At 44.8% G+C, this 18,241-nt stretch overlaps 1 protein-coding gene across 5 annotated transcripts in view; it reads left to right on the forward strand.

Moving 5' to 3' along the window:
• Positions 1-1,380: 1,380 nt before the first annotated feature.
• The window catches only part of SYTL3 (synaptotagmin like 3), a 91,083-nt gene continuing 74,222 nt past the window's right edge, over positions 1,381-18,241 (forward strand). For all 5 annotated transcript variants that reach the window (XM_061130265.1, XM_061130264.1, XM_061130263.1 and 2 more), the window contains exons 1-3: positions 1,381-1,456; positions 13,477-14,066; positions 16,023-16,241. In XM_061130265.1, coding sequence (XP_060986248.1) covers positions 13,957-14,066; positions 16,023-16,241 — 329 coding nt within the window. In that variant the 5' untranslated portion in view covers positions 1,381-1,456; positions 13,477-13,956. The remainder of the gene's footprint in view (positions 1,457-13,476; positions 14,067-16,022; positions 16,242-18,241) is intronic.

Raw genomic sequence — 18,241 nt, forward strand, 5'->3', positions numbered from 1 at the left:
ATACCTCTGTACCAACGGCTAGTAGCTGTTGCTCTGAACCCCTTGGGTCTCTCTTCCTCCCAGTCCTGGCCCCCGCCCCTTATTCCTAAGACCCAACAACTAAAGGATAACTCAGGGCACAGTGGGCGCTTCTTCTGACTAGCTGATTTTCTTTCTTTCTTTCTTTCTTTTTTTTTTAGTGAAGTATTTATTTATTTATTTGCTATGTCATGCAGCATATGGGATCTTAGTTCCCCACCCAGGGATCAAACTTATGCCCCCTGCATTAGAAACACAAAGTTTTAACCACGGGACCACCAGGGAAGTCCTTGACTGGCTGATCTTCATGCTCTGATGGTTATTAAATAGTGTATCAGTTCTGTGTATATAAAAAACATGGACACACTGCACCAGTCAGCATAGGCTAGGTTAGCTGCTGAAACAAATGACCCTAGACTCTTGATGGGTGATGACAACAGAGGTATATTTGTCGCTCACGTACATGACCATCGTAGCTTTGCTATGGCTCTGCCCCATGTCTTCTCCACACTGGGACCAGGTGGATGGAGCAACCTGACTCCAGAGTCACTGAGGGGGAAGGAAGTCAGGGGGGACGGTGTTCCGAGTGCTGGCTAGGAAGGTAGGTGCTGCTCATAAAGGCACACATTTTGTCGTTCAGAGCAAGCTCCAGAGACGCTGCTCAAAATTCTTTTCTTGATCTGGATGCCTTAACTTTGGGAGAATTTATCCAGCTGTTCCTACGATTTGTGTCATATTCCATATGTGTGCTGTGCGTGTGCTCTCTTGCTCAGCTGTGTCTGACTCTTTGTGACCCCATGAACAGTAGCCCGCCAGGCTCCTCTGTCCATGGGATTCTCCAGGCAAGAATACTGGAGTGGGTTGCCATGCCCTCCTCCAGGGGATTTTCCCAACCCAGGGATCGAACCCACATCTCTTGTGTCTCCTGCATTGGCAGGCGGGTTCTTGACCACCAGCGCCACCTGGGAAGCCCCATATGTACGCTATGCTTCCGTGCAATTTACCCCCAAAAGTCCAGGCCAGTCTTGTTATAAGTCAACTCTTGAGTTAACAGCTGCTCTTTGAGCTGTGATTACATGAGTCATTTACACTTGAGGTCAATGAGAAACCTCTCGCAAAGGTGGGAACGTTTGACTAATTGAAGCCTCCAGTCTCTCTGGGAGTTTCCTTGCTCGAGTGAGACACTGCGGAAGCATTGCGTGGTCTTTCCTCCAGCTAAAAACATAAACTGTTGGCCTTCAAGAGCACCTGGGTGTGGTCAGGTGGCTTTATCCCCGGAGTCCTTCGTGACGTGGAGCTGGCAGCCACAGAGGCTCTCAGCGCCTGCCCAGCCCACCGGAAGGAAAGGGAAGTACGTCAGTGGTTCTAACTCGAAGAAAGTTTGACTTCCTTCCCAGAGCGAGCTCCCCTGGTCTCCTGTCTTGAAACTGAGGCAAAGGTAGGCTGAGCATCCGAGTCCAGCCCTTCTGGTGGGTGGTTTTAAGGGTGGGGTGGGCAGAGGTTACAGTTAATATAACTTCTCCTACACTGATGACTTTGAAAAGGTAGGAAAGAACAGCAGTGAGAAATTAGACAAAGGATGACTTGTCATTTTATTGAATAGTACACATTGTAAACGTAGGCTAAGAATGATTTAAATGGAATGGAGGAATACTTTAGAGTTAGTTGAAAAACCAATCCACACCGAAAAACACTCTCCCAAAGCTGTATGGTGTGAATTTTTTCAAAGGCGGTGATGAGCATCGTTTGGTTTCCTTTTTGGTTTGTACATTCTTATACATACAGTTTATTACTGTTTTGCTCTGAATTTACTTCACAGATTCTGACTTTTTTTCATCCCCCATAATCTCTAGTCTGGAAGTGGACCATAAATATGATTTTAAAATTTTAAAAATTAAGTTAGCTGGAGTCTAATTTAAATGTCTTGCAATTCAGCTTCTTTAGTCCCAGAATAGAACTTCTTGACAAAAGGAGAGATTATGAGAAGAAAATACATGTTAGAGATTAATTAAGTCGCTTCAGTTGTGTTCAACTCTTGTGACCCCATGGACTGTAGCCGGCCAGGCTCCTTTGTCCCTGGGACTCTTCAGGCAAAAATAACTAGAGTGGGTTGCCATGCCCTCCTCCAGGGAATTGTCCTAACCCAGGGATTGAACCCACGTCTCCTGCATCGGCAGGCAACTTCTTTACCGCTAGTGCCACCTGGGAAGCCCAAGTATCTACTAAGAAGTTAGAATTGGTATGAAAAAGATTATTTAGCCAAGACAGTAAAAGATTCTAAATTCTTAACTTTTCTGTCTAAACAAAGCATAAGGCTCTGGAGTTAAACAGACCCAGATTAGAGTGTGAGTTTAGGTAAATTACTTAATTGTTGTAAGCCTCACTCTGCTCATCAGTAAAATGGGTGTCTTGATGGCATGAGGCTGTAATGAGGACTGAGACTGTTCGTGCAAAGAAATGTGTCAAGCCTTCTGGTCCAGAGTAAGTGCTAGATAAATAGTAGGGGTTGGTACAACAAAAATTATAGCAACGATTATGAGTAGTACCTCATGTAAAGAGCAAGATAATAATATCAGTTCTCATTTCTTTATCCCTCCACGAGAAAAGATCAAGTTTAAGTCTGAAATATCATGGGTTTCTATTGCAGTGTTTAGCTTTGATTCTGAAAAAGCACTTAGTTTTTGTTTTTTTTTCCTTGGTGGCAAGATATCTATATCCACTGTGAGTGGTGGGGGGCTTTCCAGAAGAGACTTCCAGCCTTCTCCTGTTTCGGTTTAGATGTCAAGTTTTCTAGACTTAAGCCCACACATGCACAAAGTCATATATTAAGGACAGTTTTGAGGGACCTGAAGCTTATATGACGCCTGGAGCCTTCTTTAAGGAAACATATTAATACAAGGTCAGGTCTGGGGCCTGGCAGCTGAGGCCTGAAGCCTGGGGTCACTGGCTTCTGAGAGAATCCACTTCTGGCTCAGAGACCAGAGACAGAAAGAGTTTCTAAAGGCTCATCTCCACGCCCATGCCACACTTCCTGAGGAACACCCAGGTGGGGCGTCTCGCTGTCGCAAGAAGGAATCCTTCGAGTCTGTGAGCACCGCCCTGCCTTCACCCGCTTCCTTAGTGTAGACAGGCCAGTGGTCCCTGCAGCTGTTGCGGGCGTCTGTGAGGACACTCCACGAGCTAAAAAGAGAGACACTTTCAGGTGAATCAGCAGGGTCTGTGGAGTCGCTCAACTTTGCCCGTGCATTCTAGGTAGAAACTATTGTGGCCATATTCAGAGAAAAAAAGCAAACTGCAGCTTCTCAAGGAAACAGCTGTGGTAAAACACAGCAGCGGGGGGTGCCGGCTCTGGAGCGGGGCTGAGATCAGGGGCTTGGCTATGGGGTCAGCCGCGGCTCGACCTCTAGCTTGAATTGCAAGTCCGGTGATGACAGTGTTCACATGCAGGCACCTCCCTGATCGCAGCCTCTCCCCTCCATCACCCCGCAGGGGTGCGGGCGTGGGGGTGGGTGACGCGTCCTTTCCTTTGATCTGATGACCAGCTGCTCAGAGATGACCATTAGATGGAAGAGCCTGCAGATAAAGAGCGTTTCCTTTCCTGTCCCCCTTTCTTCTACTCACCCCTGGGTTTCACATTTCTTGTACTTTTCTTCCCCTGGTCAGATCTGAAAAGCCAGTCAATCTTGGCTGTCAGACCGAGGGGAAAAAAGAGCAAGTGTGGTTTCAGAACTTACACAGTCGGATGTTCCATTTCTTTGGCAAAGGGGGGGTCCCACACGGTCCCCTCCAGAATGTCCTTCCCACATACTCCGCCCCCCGCCCCGCCCCACCAGCTATTTCTCTTCTCTCCACGTGGAGTGAATCACATCGACCTCTGAGCATTCTCTTCTGCAGATCCTTGTGTTTCTACTCACCCTGTCATGTCGCTTATTTGTCCACCTGTCCATTTCCTGGCTGGAATGCGAGCTTTTCGATTGCAGAGAGGGACTCCTGCTAATTTGATGCCCTCACTCCATGGCACCTGAGGGGCTCACAGAAGCCCAGAGAAATCGGTGCTGTGAGTCAATACGCCGATCACCACCACCTAACTGCATTCGTCTGGATGCAGAGTTCCACTGGGACGTGGCATGACTGGCTACAGAGGAGATGAAAACGTGCGGAGATTGAAGCCCCGAGCTGGGTTTAGGAGGGGCCCCCACCTAAACCCAGAAAAGAGGCTTGAGTCTTGCTCTGGGGCCTTCCTGAAGGGGAGGACAGTGATCAGAGAGGACTCCAATTCCTGCTTGCTTTATTCTAGCCATTGCTCTCAGACTGTACTGAGATGACTCCAGATCTGGGGTTTGATCCCAGTTTGTCTGACACCCAAACTGATGCTGAGATGGGATGGTTGGCTGTACAGTGCTACCCCAAGTGGTCCTGGGGGACTTTTTCCTTCAGAGTGGTGATACACTGTAGGTTTTATTTATTTTTTTAATTGTTAAGTAAAATTAGACTGGTTGGTATGGCAAGATGCTGTAGAACAAAGGCAGTCCCGATTACAAAAATCACAAAAATGCAATCGAGAAAGGAGATTGGGGGCTAGACAGCTCCATGTGGTTGAAGACAGAACCCGACACCAGTGTTTGCGACAAAAACAGTTTCAGAATTCGTTGGATGTGAGAGAGTGACTAAATATCATTGCAGAAAAACCAGGTCTGGGAGATTTCATTATTCAAGCTATGAGATTGTGAATTTCTGCATGAGATCATTAAAACAAAATACTTTTTAGTATGCTTCTCAAATGCTGAAATGATCTCAGATTTTTTTCAGATGCTTTCCAGATTTCTGAAGCCTGGAGCTTTCTGAGATGCATGTTGCTTGCTCACCTGACTATGATCCTTCCTTCCGACTTGAATTCATGCTTTCTGCTTTGGCAAGCAAACCCGCATGTCACAATAGTTACTGGGTTTCTCAATTCCAGCCAAACATTAAGGACCTATTTGCTGCATGATGAGGGATCACTAAGAACCAATGTCACCACGAGAAGGACACTTGAATCAGAAAGAAGTCAGAGTCATGAGAGAGAAATATACAGAGGAAAAGGGGGCATAATGAAGGAGCAATTAATTGTGCTTGAAAATAAGGAGACAGTTCCTGAATTAGTGATGAATCTGGACCTGGCAGATAAACAATGAATACTGATGATGATGATGATGATGAGAGCATTAGGTGATGTCTCAGGGGACTCTGAAGAGCTCTACTCCTCTATGTCTCAGCACAGAAAGAATTCAGCGAGAGGCCAAGTAATAGATGTGCAGGGTGCTAAGTGCTTCAGTGGTGTCTGACTCTTTGTGACCCTGTGGACCGTAGCCCACCAGGCTCCTCTGTCCATGGGATTCTCCAGGCAAGAATACTGGAGTGGGTGGCCATGCCCTCCTCCAGGGGATCTGCCTGACCCAGGGATCGAACTCATATCTCATGTCTCTTGTATTGGCAGGCAGGTTCTTTACCACTAGCGCCACGTGGAAAGCCCAGAGTGATAGATAAGAAGTGATTTGTTAGAACAGGACACTTACAGGGCTTACAGGGTGGGCAAGGGGGTACTGTGTCCTGAGTATTTAGTGGCTTACATTTTTATAATCAAAGGAAAAGTAGGGAGGGGGAGAAAACCGTCTTTGTCTTTCTTGAGTAGATGTTGTATGTCCCTCATCAACTCCTCCTCCAGACTGAGCAGGGGGCTTTTCTTGTCCCTACATGGTCAAGCTGGGTCCACAAATGATTGTTTTCTTTATGTGTGCGGAGCGTGTGTCCTACTGAGCTCACTGGGCAGGATGTGGGTCTCATGCCACCATCGCTTTATTGTTTGGGGACATGCTTCGTGCATCTGCCTGGTTTTGTGGTTAAGTAAACCTGCTTTCTTGAGTAACCATTAGCTTATGGGGGTCTCCCAGAGTTTTCCTATTTACAGTCCCCTAGTGGGATTAACTATTTAATCACCTACGTTGTCCTTTTACTCTGTCCCTATCAATACTGTGACTACTACCACAGTTTAACATGTATCCATGGGTTATTTATCATATGCTTGCCACTGTGATCTAAGTACTTTACCTGTCGGGACTTCCCTGGTAGTCAAGTGGTTAAGGCTCTGTGCTCACAAGGCAGGGGACACGGGTTCTAATCCCTGGTCGAGGAACTAAAATCCCACATGCTGCATGGCCAAAAAAAAAAAGTGCTTTACATGTATAAACACTTTTAATCCTCACAGTGACTCTAAGAAGTGGATGCTATAATTCTATCCACTTTGAAAGTGAAAGTCTTCGTGGCTCAGTGGTGTCTGACTCTTTGCAGCCCCATGGACTGTAACCAGCCAGGCTCCTCTTTCCATGGGATTCTCCAGGCAAGAATACTGGAGTGGGTTGCCATATCCTGCTCCAGGGAATCTTCCCAACCCAGGGGTCGCAGGCAGACTCTTTTCCTGTGTGAGCCACCTCCCTCTACTTTGCAGCCAAGGAAATTAAATCCCGGGGGACTTACTAACTTGCCCGGCATCTCCAAACCCCGTTCCCCTCACTGCCTCCGAGTAAATTAGATCCTGGTAGGGACAGGGAAGAGCAGGAGTGGATGTATGGAAAGAGAAGAGCACACGGGGCATCCAGGGAACCGTCTCGCATGTGTTTGCTGCGGAAGTGTTGGGGCGTTCTATGGGAACTGAGGATGCAGAAGTCAGAGGAGGCCAGATCAAGGAGGGTAAGAAAGGCCTTGTTAATAGTTTAGAATTTGTTAATAGGCAGGGGGGATCTGGGCTCCTGTCCTGGGAGAGGAAGGACGCATTCCTGCCTCAGTTGTGTTCAGTGGACTGCTCCTCACTCCAGAGATGTCCTGCCCTTCCTCAGACCAACTCCACTTCTCTGCCCAGGCTCAGGCGTGTACATCTTTCTGTCCTCTCCTGTCACCAGCCTCCCTCTGACTCACTGTCACTGTTGTGCCCATTCATCGCCCTCAGGTCGGTGGGCACAGCCAGACTTGGACCCACTTGTCGCCTGTTAGCACTTTGGGTTACAAATGCCATGCTCATCCCTCACTCCATCAAGGAACATGCCAACTGATTTGCATAGATTTCCTAGAATTCTTTTACCATCTCCATTTCGACTCAGAAACATCCAACAAATCAAAAGCCTGCAAGAGAGAAGGATATTTGTTTTATCCATATTTTGAGTAATATGAAAAATAAGACAGCATGGCTTCTAGTTTCCTGCTGGCATAGGTGACCAGAAATGGAATCCCTAAAGATGGACCTTAAGCTTGCTAGGCCCCCAGGTGGATGGAATTCTCTCTTTCTTGGTATTTACCATGGGCCCGTGCGATTTGCTAACTAACTCTGTCACCCTAGAAACCTCTACTGACTAGGAAGAGTTCACTACAAATAAATAAATAGACAAATAATTTAAAAAATAAGTCAATCATTGTCGTAAGTCTGGGGGCACCTTGTCTTGGATAAACAGACTATAGGCTAAGAATAGTTTTAGTGAATTTGATCTTGAGTGATTTGGAACATGGATTAGAGAGTAAAATCTCTGATTTGGCTGTTCCTGTAAAACATAGAGAAATTTAAATGCCAGCATAACAGGAATAAAGAGCAGGAAGAGCTCCAGATTTTGTTCAGAGGGCAGAAAAGATGCAGCTGAAATAATTTAGATAATTGCTATTGAAACAGAAACACTGAGCTCTCAGTTGTAACCTGACAATCAGACCTGGAATTGCACAAGCAAATTCACAATCAAGTTAAAAGCCCAGCACAACTTAACACAACAAAAACAACCAACCAGTTCTCTATTTTCCCCATTCCATCCTCTAAAACACAATGAAACGTTGAAAAAATGGACAAGAGAATGACACACACAGTTTAATTTGTAAGTAACCTGAGAAATCACTAGATCCTCAATTTCAGTGGTTCTTAAACCCCAAAGACCCAATACTCACTCTTTATAGGAAATATTTTGTAGCTCACCTTTTACTATATGGAGTTGGAATTCATGTAAAATATAATAATTTACCATCCCCAATACCAACAACAATAATCCAATGTCATTACTGTGATAAAAGGAGAAATAAAGGGACATTAAATTATAAGAATATAATATGTAATCATATATATTAGTTCAATTCAGTCGCTCAGTTGTGTCCGACTCTTTGCAGACCCCATGGACTGCAGCATGCCAGGCTTCCCTGTCCGTCACCAACTCCTGGAGCTTGCTCAAGCTCATGTCCATCGTGTTGGTGATGCCATCCAAACATCTCATCCTCTGTTGTCCCCTTCTGCTGCCTTTAATCTTTCCTAGTATCAGGGTCTTTTCCAATGAGTCAGTTGTTCACATCAGGTGGCCAAAGTTTTGGAGTTTCAGCTTCAGCATCAGCCCTTCCAATGAATATTCAGGATCGATTTCCTTTAGGATAGACTAGTTTGATCTCCCTGCAGTCCAAGGGACTCTCGATATAAACTACATTAAAAGACACAGTGAAGTTGTCAGATGTTCTCATACCTAGAATCACATTGATTTGTAGATTCGCATCTACAAATGCAGATCCTTACCAGTATTGTAGCATTAGTGATTCAAATACTATTAATACAAGCCATGCTGCCCTACGTGATGCCACTTTCTGAAATGGTAAGCAATTCTAAATGAAATCAGGTACAGTCTTCCCTCAGTTTACACAATAGCTTCATTCTGGAAAACCCAGTATATTAAAACCCTGCAAAAAAAATAAAATAAAAATAAAACCCTGCAAAATATACTTTGTGTTTCTGTGAGTTAAATTCTATTATCAGATAATTATATCTTTTCCCTAGTTATCTGGTAAGATAACCAATATTTGTATGGGAATGCAAGGTACTTCTTTGTCACCATGACAACTAAAACTACCCCACAAATTTCTAGAGGGAAGCATGGGACTGCCCCCACTGAAAACCCTAAATGAATCCCAATAAGATGAAACACCTGTGACTCAAACGTGTGGAAGGTCTAAGCCACCAAGTCAGTTGGAACACTGGGAGGACATTGGAAATCAAAGAGAAAACATCCTCCTAGGTTTCTGGATATTGAGTTTTCCAAATTTGCTGGCATATTGAGTGCAGCACTTAAATAGCATCATCTTTTAGGGTTTGAAATAGCTCAGCTGGAATTCCATCACTTCCACTACCTTTGTTCATAGTGATGCTTCCTAAGGCCCATTTGACTGTGCACTCCCAGATGTCTGGCTCTAGGTGAGTGACCACACCATCATGAATCATTAAGACTTTTTTGTACAGTTCTTCTGTGTATTCTTGCCACCTCTTCTTAATCTCTTCTGCTTCTGTTAAGTCCTTTCCATTTCTATTCCTTTATTGTGCCCATCTTTGCATGAAATGTTTTCTTGGTATCTCCAATTTTCTTGAAAAGATCTCCAGTCTTTCCCATTCTATTGTTTTCCTCTATTTTTTTGCATTGTTCACTTAAGAAGGCTTTCTTATCTCTTCTTGTTATTCTCTGATATTCTACATTCAGATGAATATATCTTTTCCTTTCTCCTTTGCCTTTTTGCTTCTCTTCTTTTCTCAGCTATTTGTTAGGCCTCCTCAGACAACCACTTTGCCTTCTTGCATTTCTTTTTCTTGGGGATGGTTTTGGTCACCACCTCCCATACAATGTTACAAACCTCTGTCCATAGTTCTTCAGGCACTCTGTCTACCAGATCTAATCCCTTGAATCTATTTGTCACATGAATGATCCTGGGGTGTTCTCTATGCAGTCCTGATTGCATCAATTCAAAAAGTCACTCTGTATAGAGGGGGTTTGGACACAGATCCGTCAAGTTAAGGAAAAAAGTACATTTCAATCCAATAACAGAAGGATTTCCTCATTGTAGTTATCAACCATGTGCTTGAATGACTGAAGGTTTATGGAAGCCAGAGTCAAAATCTCTCAAAGTCAAGAAGAAAAACTCAGACAAACACTGCACAGACATACCTCTAGTTCTCTAAGCTTTATACTGCATCAACTGGGAACCTCAGAAAGCACCATGTTTGGGTGTGTATTTGAAAGGCTTTCAATGAATTACAATTTGGTGGTCTATCCTTGGAAAGCAAGGAGATCAAAACAGTCAATCTTAAAGGAAATCAACCCTGAATACTCTTTGGAAGGACTGATGCTGAAGCTGAAGCTCCAATACTTTGGCCACCTGATGCAAACAGCTGACTCATTGGAAAAGACCCTGATGCTGGGAAAGACTGAAGGCAGGAGGAGAAGCGGACGACAGAGGATGAGATTGTTGGATGGCATCACTGACTCGATGGACATGAGTTTGAGTAAGCTCCAGGAGATGGTGATGGACAGGGAAGCCTGATGTGCTACAGACCTTGGGGTCACAGAGTCGGACATGACTTGGCAACTGAACAACAATAATAACAACAACAAGCTCTATCCTTAGTTAATTTGAAATCAATATAATGATGATACATGAAGGACAGTTTTGCATCTCTGCCAAATCACTGCTCAGACCATTCATTACCTTTTTGTTTCATGACCTTTACACCTTGAGAATGCCTTTGTTTTCTTTTGGTTTATCAGAACTATATACACCACTTTGATTTGGGGTTTTGTTTTGTTCTGAGCCATCAGGGCAGCCTCAGTGCTTAAGTACAGTGATTGTTTCACTGCAGGTTCCTGGTCGAAATCATCTTCTCCTTTTCACTCTGGCTGACACTGTTTCTCTGAACTTTAATTTTCCTCTGTGGCCCTAGTAATAAAGAATCCATTTGCCAATGCAGGAGACACAAGAGACCTGGGTTTGATCCCTGGGTTGGAAAGATCCTCTGGAGTAGGAAATGGCAACCCACTCCAGCATTCTTGCCTGGAGAATCCCATGGACAGAGGAGCCTGGTGAGCTACAGTCCATGGGGCTGCAAAGAATCAGACATGACTGAAGCGCGACTGAGCATACAATACTGAGCATCGTATTGTTAGAAATGGGATAGGGTGTAACTTATCAGTCATTAAGTCCTGTACCGTAATCACTTAAACAGTGTCTGGCACTTGCTGAATGCTTGATCAATATTTAATTAATGAATGGCTGATGGATGGTTTCCGAAAACCAACTCAATTTGACTTTTCTGTAACTAGCAGTGGATGGCCACTAGGGGGAGGAAGAGTGCCCACTCAAACCTGCAGAGGCCCCCTGTGAGGCCACAGGCAAGGGTTTTGGGTAGAGAGCAGGAGTGTTTCTAAATAACCAAACCCTGCGTGTCTGGACTGGGTAGAGGCCTGGCCACCCACAGGAGTGAACACTGACCACTCCAGGAGTCCTCATCTCCAGCCTAGTGCTGACCGGTCCCGCCTCCCTGTGGAGCCGAGGACCAGGGCCAGACACCTGAGCCCAAAGGCCACATGGAGAGAAAGCTCAGTGCATAGATGGCGTGTTTTGAGCCAAGTGCAAAAATCTGCACTTAAAATACTTGGGAATCAGACAGACAGGACAGTACTTGATTCAGTAATGTGGTTAATAGGTTAGAAATGAGAGAGAAGCAACAAAAACCAAGGAATGCATTTAGAAGAAATAGGCTCACGAAGTTGGTGACACTTTCCCACTTAGGACTTGATTACACGCTGCTTCCTAGCATCTCTTCTTCCCCAGAGACTCAGAGCCTCGGGGAGCTAAGCTCTGCTGCTCCGTCTGTTCACCTGGAAACAGGACCTTAGGAGGGAGGAGGTTTTGACCCTGCTGAGGCTGGAGCCTGCGTCCTTGTTCCCGTGATTCTCCTGCCGTCTATACAGGAGGCTTTTGGGAGCGGGCACTCAGGAATGCTTGGTTGGAGAGCGGAGGCCAGGACCATCCCCTGGCAGCCCAGGCTTCCCTCCTCCTCATGTAGCCTCTGCAGTTTGGTTGGGCCAACTGTTTTAACTTTATCCTACGATAGTTTGTGTGCTCAGTCATGTCTGACTCTTTGCAACTGCATGGGCTGTAGCCCATGAGGCTTCTCTGTCCAAGAATACTGGAGCGGGTTGCTCCAGTATTTCCTCCTCCATGGGATCTTCCTGACCCAGGGATCGAACCCGAGTCTCCTGCCTTGCTGGCGGATTCTTTATCTCTGAGCCCCAGTGTAGCCCCACCCACAAAAGAGAAACTGACAAATAGAGATCCTTAAGCCAAGGGGTCCTTAGCCTATAGGTCCATGAACTTGGACATGAAAAAATTTATATCTTAATTTTCATTGACTTGTAACTAAAGTTTAGCATTTCGTCACAAACCACAGTAGAGTTAGCAAGACTTAGGGTCTCCACATCATTTGTTGCAGATATCTCAGTATTGCTTGCAATCATTGCTACTCTGAAATTACAGTCACTGTTAGATCACTGCTAGATTTCATACATCCCTGGACACATATATTATTATAATTTTAAAATTTTCAGTATAATTGATTTCCTTTGTTATAATGTATTTTATTTCATGTGTTTGAATACAGAAGCTTCGCCAGATGACCAGAGATTAAAAGAGAAAAATTAAGAATCTCTGCTTAAAGAGAATGATCCCTTAGGGGTCTATTAACCTCTTTTTCACTGATTTGCTATGGATCATAAATTAATAGAATGTGAATTTCTGTTGAGGCTGAACAAAGGGAGTTTAGCTTCCAAAGCATTGAAGGGACATCTTATTACTAAGAAATTCATGGAAATTTGATAACAAAATGGCACTGTAGAAAGTACACTAATTAGATCTGCATTTTCTGCTTTTCATTGACATGTTTTATCAATTCAATACCATCTTGGTTGGGGGAAAAAACAGATCAAAGGTGCTGTGTGTCTAGCATCACTGATGGAAAAAGTAAGTAGGAATGGAAAACCTGCCAACTCGTATTTACCAGAAATAAGAGCCCGTGCAGAAGGCCATTGCTAAAAACCATTAAAGACCACAAATAACTGATAGACTGAGGTTGTGGTGATATCCCTTCATAGATCCTTAATGGAGTAAACATTTTTTTGAGTTTTGAAGTTAATTGTAAAAATTACAGTTAACAGATGAAGTTGTAGATATCCTAAAGTATTTTCAATTAGGATGATGTACATTCAATATTGGAGGAGGAAATGGCAACCCACTCCAGTGTCTTCCCTGGGAAATCCTATGGACAGAAGAGCCTGGCAGGCTGTAGTCAATGGGGTTGCAAGAGTCAGACATGACTTAGCAACTAAACAATAGCACATTAAATATAGACCTTCATGCCTCTAATCACTCAGGATACAGAATTCATATCAGAAAAATTCAAGTGTGGAAGTTTGAGGCTTTTAGAAACATGAGAAGTCCAATTTAATAAAATTTAAAATCTTACATTATCATCACAGCAAAAAATGCAAAGATCTGTCTGTAGAACATTTTGTCTTTTCTGGACTAAAGCTGCAGAGATACGTAAGCCTGGAAAAATGATGCTATTTTTGTTGTCTTTTTCTGCAGGTATTTATCATCAGTGCTACCTGCAAACCTGTGAAGAGAAAGGTTAATGTCTGTGTCACTGAATACTCTTCTTACTGCTGTTTGTAAATTCCCTCCGATTGGGGATTACTTCTGCTTATGCAGAAATTATCTGTGTAATTTATAACTATCTCTGGCCAAAACCTCAGAAAAAAAGATATGCTTCTGACTTAGCCGGATGTCAGAGGCTGCGGCAGGACTTGGGGAGAAGGCTCTGCAGATGGCATGAGGCTCTGGGAGCGATGATTCCAACGGAGGGATAGCTTCTTGGAACTTTTTTCTCCCGAGAAGAGTGACAGTTAAAAAGAGGAAAAAAGCTACGATCAACACCGTTGCCAACGAAATAGGAGAGGGAGTGCTTTCAAAGCACTTGGGGCTGTCGCTGGGCTCTGAGCTCATCCACGGGACTGGGACGCACGGCCATGGAGTAGAACTTCACCGTGGGTCTGAGAAGAGACGGAAATGGCCCACCAAATCAGCCTCAGTTCCCTCCAGGAGTCGGAACGCGAAGTGATCCTCCAGGTTTTGTACCGGGACCGGGAGGTTCAAAACACGGAGGCGGAGCGGATACGGTAGGCGGTCGGGCAGATGGTGGAATTCTTTGCGTTTTTTGGCCTTTTCTGCTTGGAGGCCATCTTTCCTTGGCGTCTTGCTGCTTGCTTAGCTAGTGCCGTTTGCTCCGCATTCAGCCTCTTGTCTTACAAGAGTCCGAAGCAAGGGCTGTGGGTGGAGGTGACCTTTACTGTGTCACTAAGCTTCGGGATGGTCAGGGAAAGAATGCCTTTTTTTTTTTTCACTTAAAACAATGCCTTTGTGTGATAAGTTGGCTGTCTGTCTGCCTATCCATTTGCCTACTTTGCAGGAATCGTTCAACGGCAGCCTTCAGACTTCCCATACACCCTTTCAAGGGAAAGACCTCCAGCTAAGGGTTTTCCTAATTATTTTTGGTGGTAATTGAAGATGCAAAGAAAGCAGCTTAGAAACAGATCTGCTGGCGTCCATTCCGAGCCTTCTCTTTGCTCACTTTTGCTTCCCAGCCAGCTCAGAGGAAACAGGGAGCATAAAGTCTGAACCTGCCCAGCCTGCTCCCAGACTCATTTGTCAACAGAGAACACCTTCTCATTCTGTCTCTGAACATGGGCTGTTTGCCATTAGTTTAACACTTATCAGAGCAGGGCTAGGTTATCAGCAGCGTGTCTCTTGTTAGCTGTCAAGATCCATCTTTAATATAACGATGCTTTGTTTATTGATGTTGATGGAGAATGTGAGGTCTAGAAAATAAGTAAATGGGATGGGCTTTTGATCTCATTGTGTTTTTAATGGCAGAACTCTTTTTCAGAGTCTGCCAAGAAAAACAAACATATAAAACAAAACTTCGGACCACCCAGTGTTTGAGGAAGGAGAGGAAATTTCTGGGTGAACTGGAAGGAACAATGTTCCTTTTCTACTCTCCTTTGTAATCCCAAAGCTGTCCAAGTGTACTTACACTTTCTTCCACTAAAAAAAAAAAGAAAAGAAAAAAAGAAATACAGTGAGCAAAATAGAGTTTTCTTTGGTGATGGAAGATCTTTCAGTGATTTGGAAGCATGGTTTTGAATGTCAACAAAGTAACATGGATATTTTGTTCCAAGGGTACCGAAAGTTGGCTGGAGGCTTGTTTCTCAGGATTAGCTTCTCTATTCTAAAAGTGACAGAGACAGTCCATAAAAGAGTATTCTGGCTAATGGTATGTTTTATGGTCCAATGTAATATCCCTTTTCACTAAGAGGGCTCTTCCCTGGTGACCCAGATGGTAAAGAATCCACCTGCAATGTGGGAGGCCTGGGTTCCATCGCTGGGATGGGAAGATCCCCTGGAGGAGGGCACGGCAACCTACTCCAGTATTCTTGCCTGGAGAATCCATCCCATGGACAAAGGAGACTGGCGGGCTACAGTCCATGGGGTCACACGGAGTCAAACATGACTGAGCCACTGACACGTTTGCACTAGGGCTATCTTCCTGGGAGGAACAAGAACTGAAAGTAACCAACCACCCATAAAAAATAGTAGCAAAACTATAGCATCAGTTAAATAACTTTATTGGGGCACTTATAACAACGGCAGGCGTGTATGCTGTATACTTAACACATCATTCCCTGTCTTGAATATTAGAATTGATGCTGTTTTCCTGAATTTTTCCTCTTCTTTCACTGTTTTTCTTTACCATTATAATGCCGTTTGGGCACAAAAGGATGAACCTAGAACAAAATCAGCAGCTGACTCCTTCATGCCAGGCAGAGTGTTTATGCTTTGCCATTTCAGCCTCACAGCTACCCTGGGAGGTAAGGCTTTCACAGCTGAGGAAACCTTTGAGCCTCTGCTCTGAAAGATGGCAGCTGGTTCACACAGCTGTGTTAGAACCCCGGGGTGCTGGAATGCAAAGCCCCTTTCTCTGTCTCCATGCAGTTGAGGCCCTTGCCACGGAGGAGTTTGGCTGGCTTCTGTCCTTCCACTCATGGTTTCTCATCACTTAACCCTCTGGGCCGCAGGAAACTGAAGACGCGCCTGCAGCATCTCAGGTGGAAAGGCGCCAAGAGCGTGAGCCATGAGTACAAAGAGAAGTCCTGTGCCCGCTGCCAGCAGACCCTGGGGCTCCTGCTGAACCGGGGAGCCGTGTGTCGGGGCTGCAGTCACCGCGTGTGCAGCGAGTGCCGGGTGTTCCTGAGGCGGACCCGCGCCTGGAAGTGCACAGTGTGCTTCGAGGACAGGTGAGGATGGGCGGGCCGGTGAGGATGGGCGGGGCCGGCGGGTGGGCGGGGCCTATGAGGATGGGCGGGGCCGGCGAGGATGGGCGGGGTGGTGGGGCAAGGATGGCTGGAAAGCCTCGGATATGGTCCAGGACCAACAATCAATAAAGACAGCTGTCATTCTTTAAACTTAATCGGAAAATATTCAGAGAATGCTTAACATGGAGCTGCCTTTCTAGACATGGAAATTATTGTAACTCAAAAACACATTTTACCAAATGAAAAAAGTTTTTTAATTTACAAAAGTTTGTAATGGCCGAGGATCATCTAACCTAGGAGTTAAGATTCCTATCAGTTTCTTAACTAGTTAGTTTTGTTAGTTTTTTTAGAGCTTAATTTAGCTCTTTGAGGAAAAGTGGAGTGAATTGTAATACAAGGAATATTAGAGTGTCCTGTGGAGGTTTATTAAGGCCTTTTGAAGGAAGAAAGTTGACCTGTATTGCTGCTCCACTAAAGAAGCTGTTATGATCTCCATTAGTGATAGACTGAATCTATATTTACTCTAATCTTTTGATGCTGTGAGATTTTAAAATATTTTAAACACGGAATTGGTATTTTTGAAATACACTTCTTGAAAATGATAAAGAACATGTATGGCTTGATCTCATACTGTTTGAAGCAAGAATGGGCTGGTCATCGATTCCTGGAAAACCCAGGGAGTGTTTCTGCTTGTTGTGGGGGAGTGTGCACAAGGACATCACAGAACTCATGAGAAGCAGAAATGTTTGTCTGGTGTGAATCTAGGAGAATAATCTGAGACTGAGATTTGAAAACAACTTCTAAATGTTGCCTAGGTGCGTACGTGCCTAGGGAGACTGTGTGAGGTGATTACAGAGTGAGGGTACACCAGTGGGATTTTTCTCGCCCCCTTAATCAAAAGCATTGATTTATAAGCATCCTGATATTAATCTCCTTAAACTTCCCCTTGCTTTGTGAGGCTTAATGTATTTCAATCACTCATTCAAAAGCAGGTTGTTCAACCAGATTGCCTTGCTCCTAAGCACCCCTCTCTGAAAAAGCATGTCATGTCACATCCACGTGGTCAGACTCACCTCCAAACATATCAAGTTTCCTCAGTCTGTCAAAGCCCGCGCCCTTCAGGCTTTTCTTAGCTTGAGAGGGAAAGAGAAAGAATTCCTGTGAGCCAGCCCTGGCTGCACTTGTGCTCACGCAGGTCCCGGGCTCTTGAGAGAGGAGGGAAGGTCCTAAGACCCTCTTCAGTTAACCATATGTACTGGGTTGATAAACACTAATGATAAACACTGTGTCCCAAGATGGTAAATTCTTCAGCACTTCTTTTAGTGGTTAAAGTGAGTAAAGCGAAGTTGCTCAGTCATGTCCGACTCTTTGCAACCCCATGGATTATAGCTTACCAGGCTCCTCCATCCATGGGATTTTCCAGGCAAGAGTACTGGAGTGAGTTACCATTTCCTTCGCCAGAGGATCTTCCCAACCCAGGGATCGAACCCGGGTCTCCTGCATTGTAGGCAGACGCTTTATCATCTGAGCCACCAGGGAAGTCTCAAAATGAAAGTCGCTCAGTCCGACTCTTTGCGACCCCATGGACTATACAGTCATGGAATTCTCCACGCCAGAATACTGGAGTGGGTAGCCTTTCCCTTCTCCAGGGAATCTTCCCAATGCAGGGATCGAACCCAGGTCTCCCGCATTGCAGGCAGATTCTTTACTACCTGAGCCATAAGGGAAGCCCCTTTAGTAGTTAACTGGAAACTAAAAATCAAAACAGGAGGACAGGGGCTGAGGCAACCTCCCAGGAAGGGGGCCCTGTTGAAGTCTCCGCCCTGGAGAGCACTGTGCCCCAGGGCATTGTAACTGAACCCCTCTAAGCTCATGAAGTGCCATTTCTAAAACCCCAGCTTCCTGGTGTTAAAATAAGGATGTTTTTCAAAATACAGAGATAATTGCATTGCTCTGGAGAGAACTGACCCAGGAAATTGTAG

Source organism: Dama dama, chromosome 26 (genome assembly GCF_033118175.1).
Source record: "Dama dama isolate Ldn47 chromosome 26, ASM3311817v1, whole genome shotgun sequence".
NCBI classification, from domain to species: domain Eukaryota; kingdom Metazoa; phylum Chordata; class Mammalia; order Artiodactyla; family Cervidae; genus Dama; species Dama dama.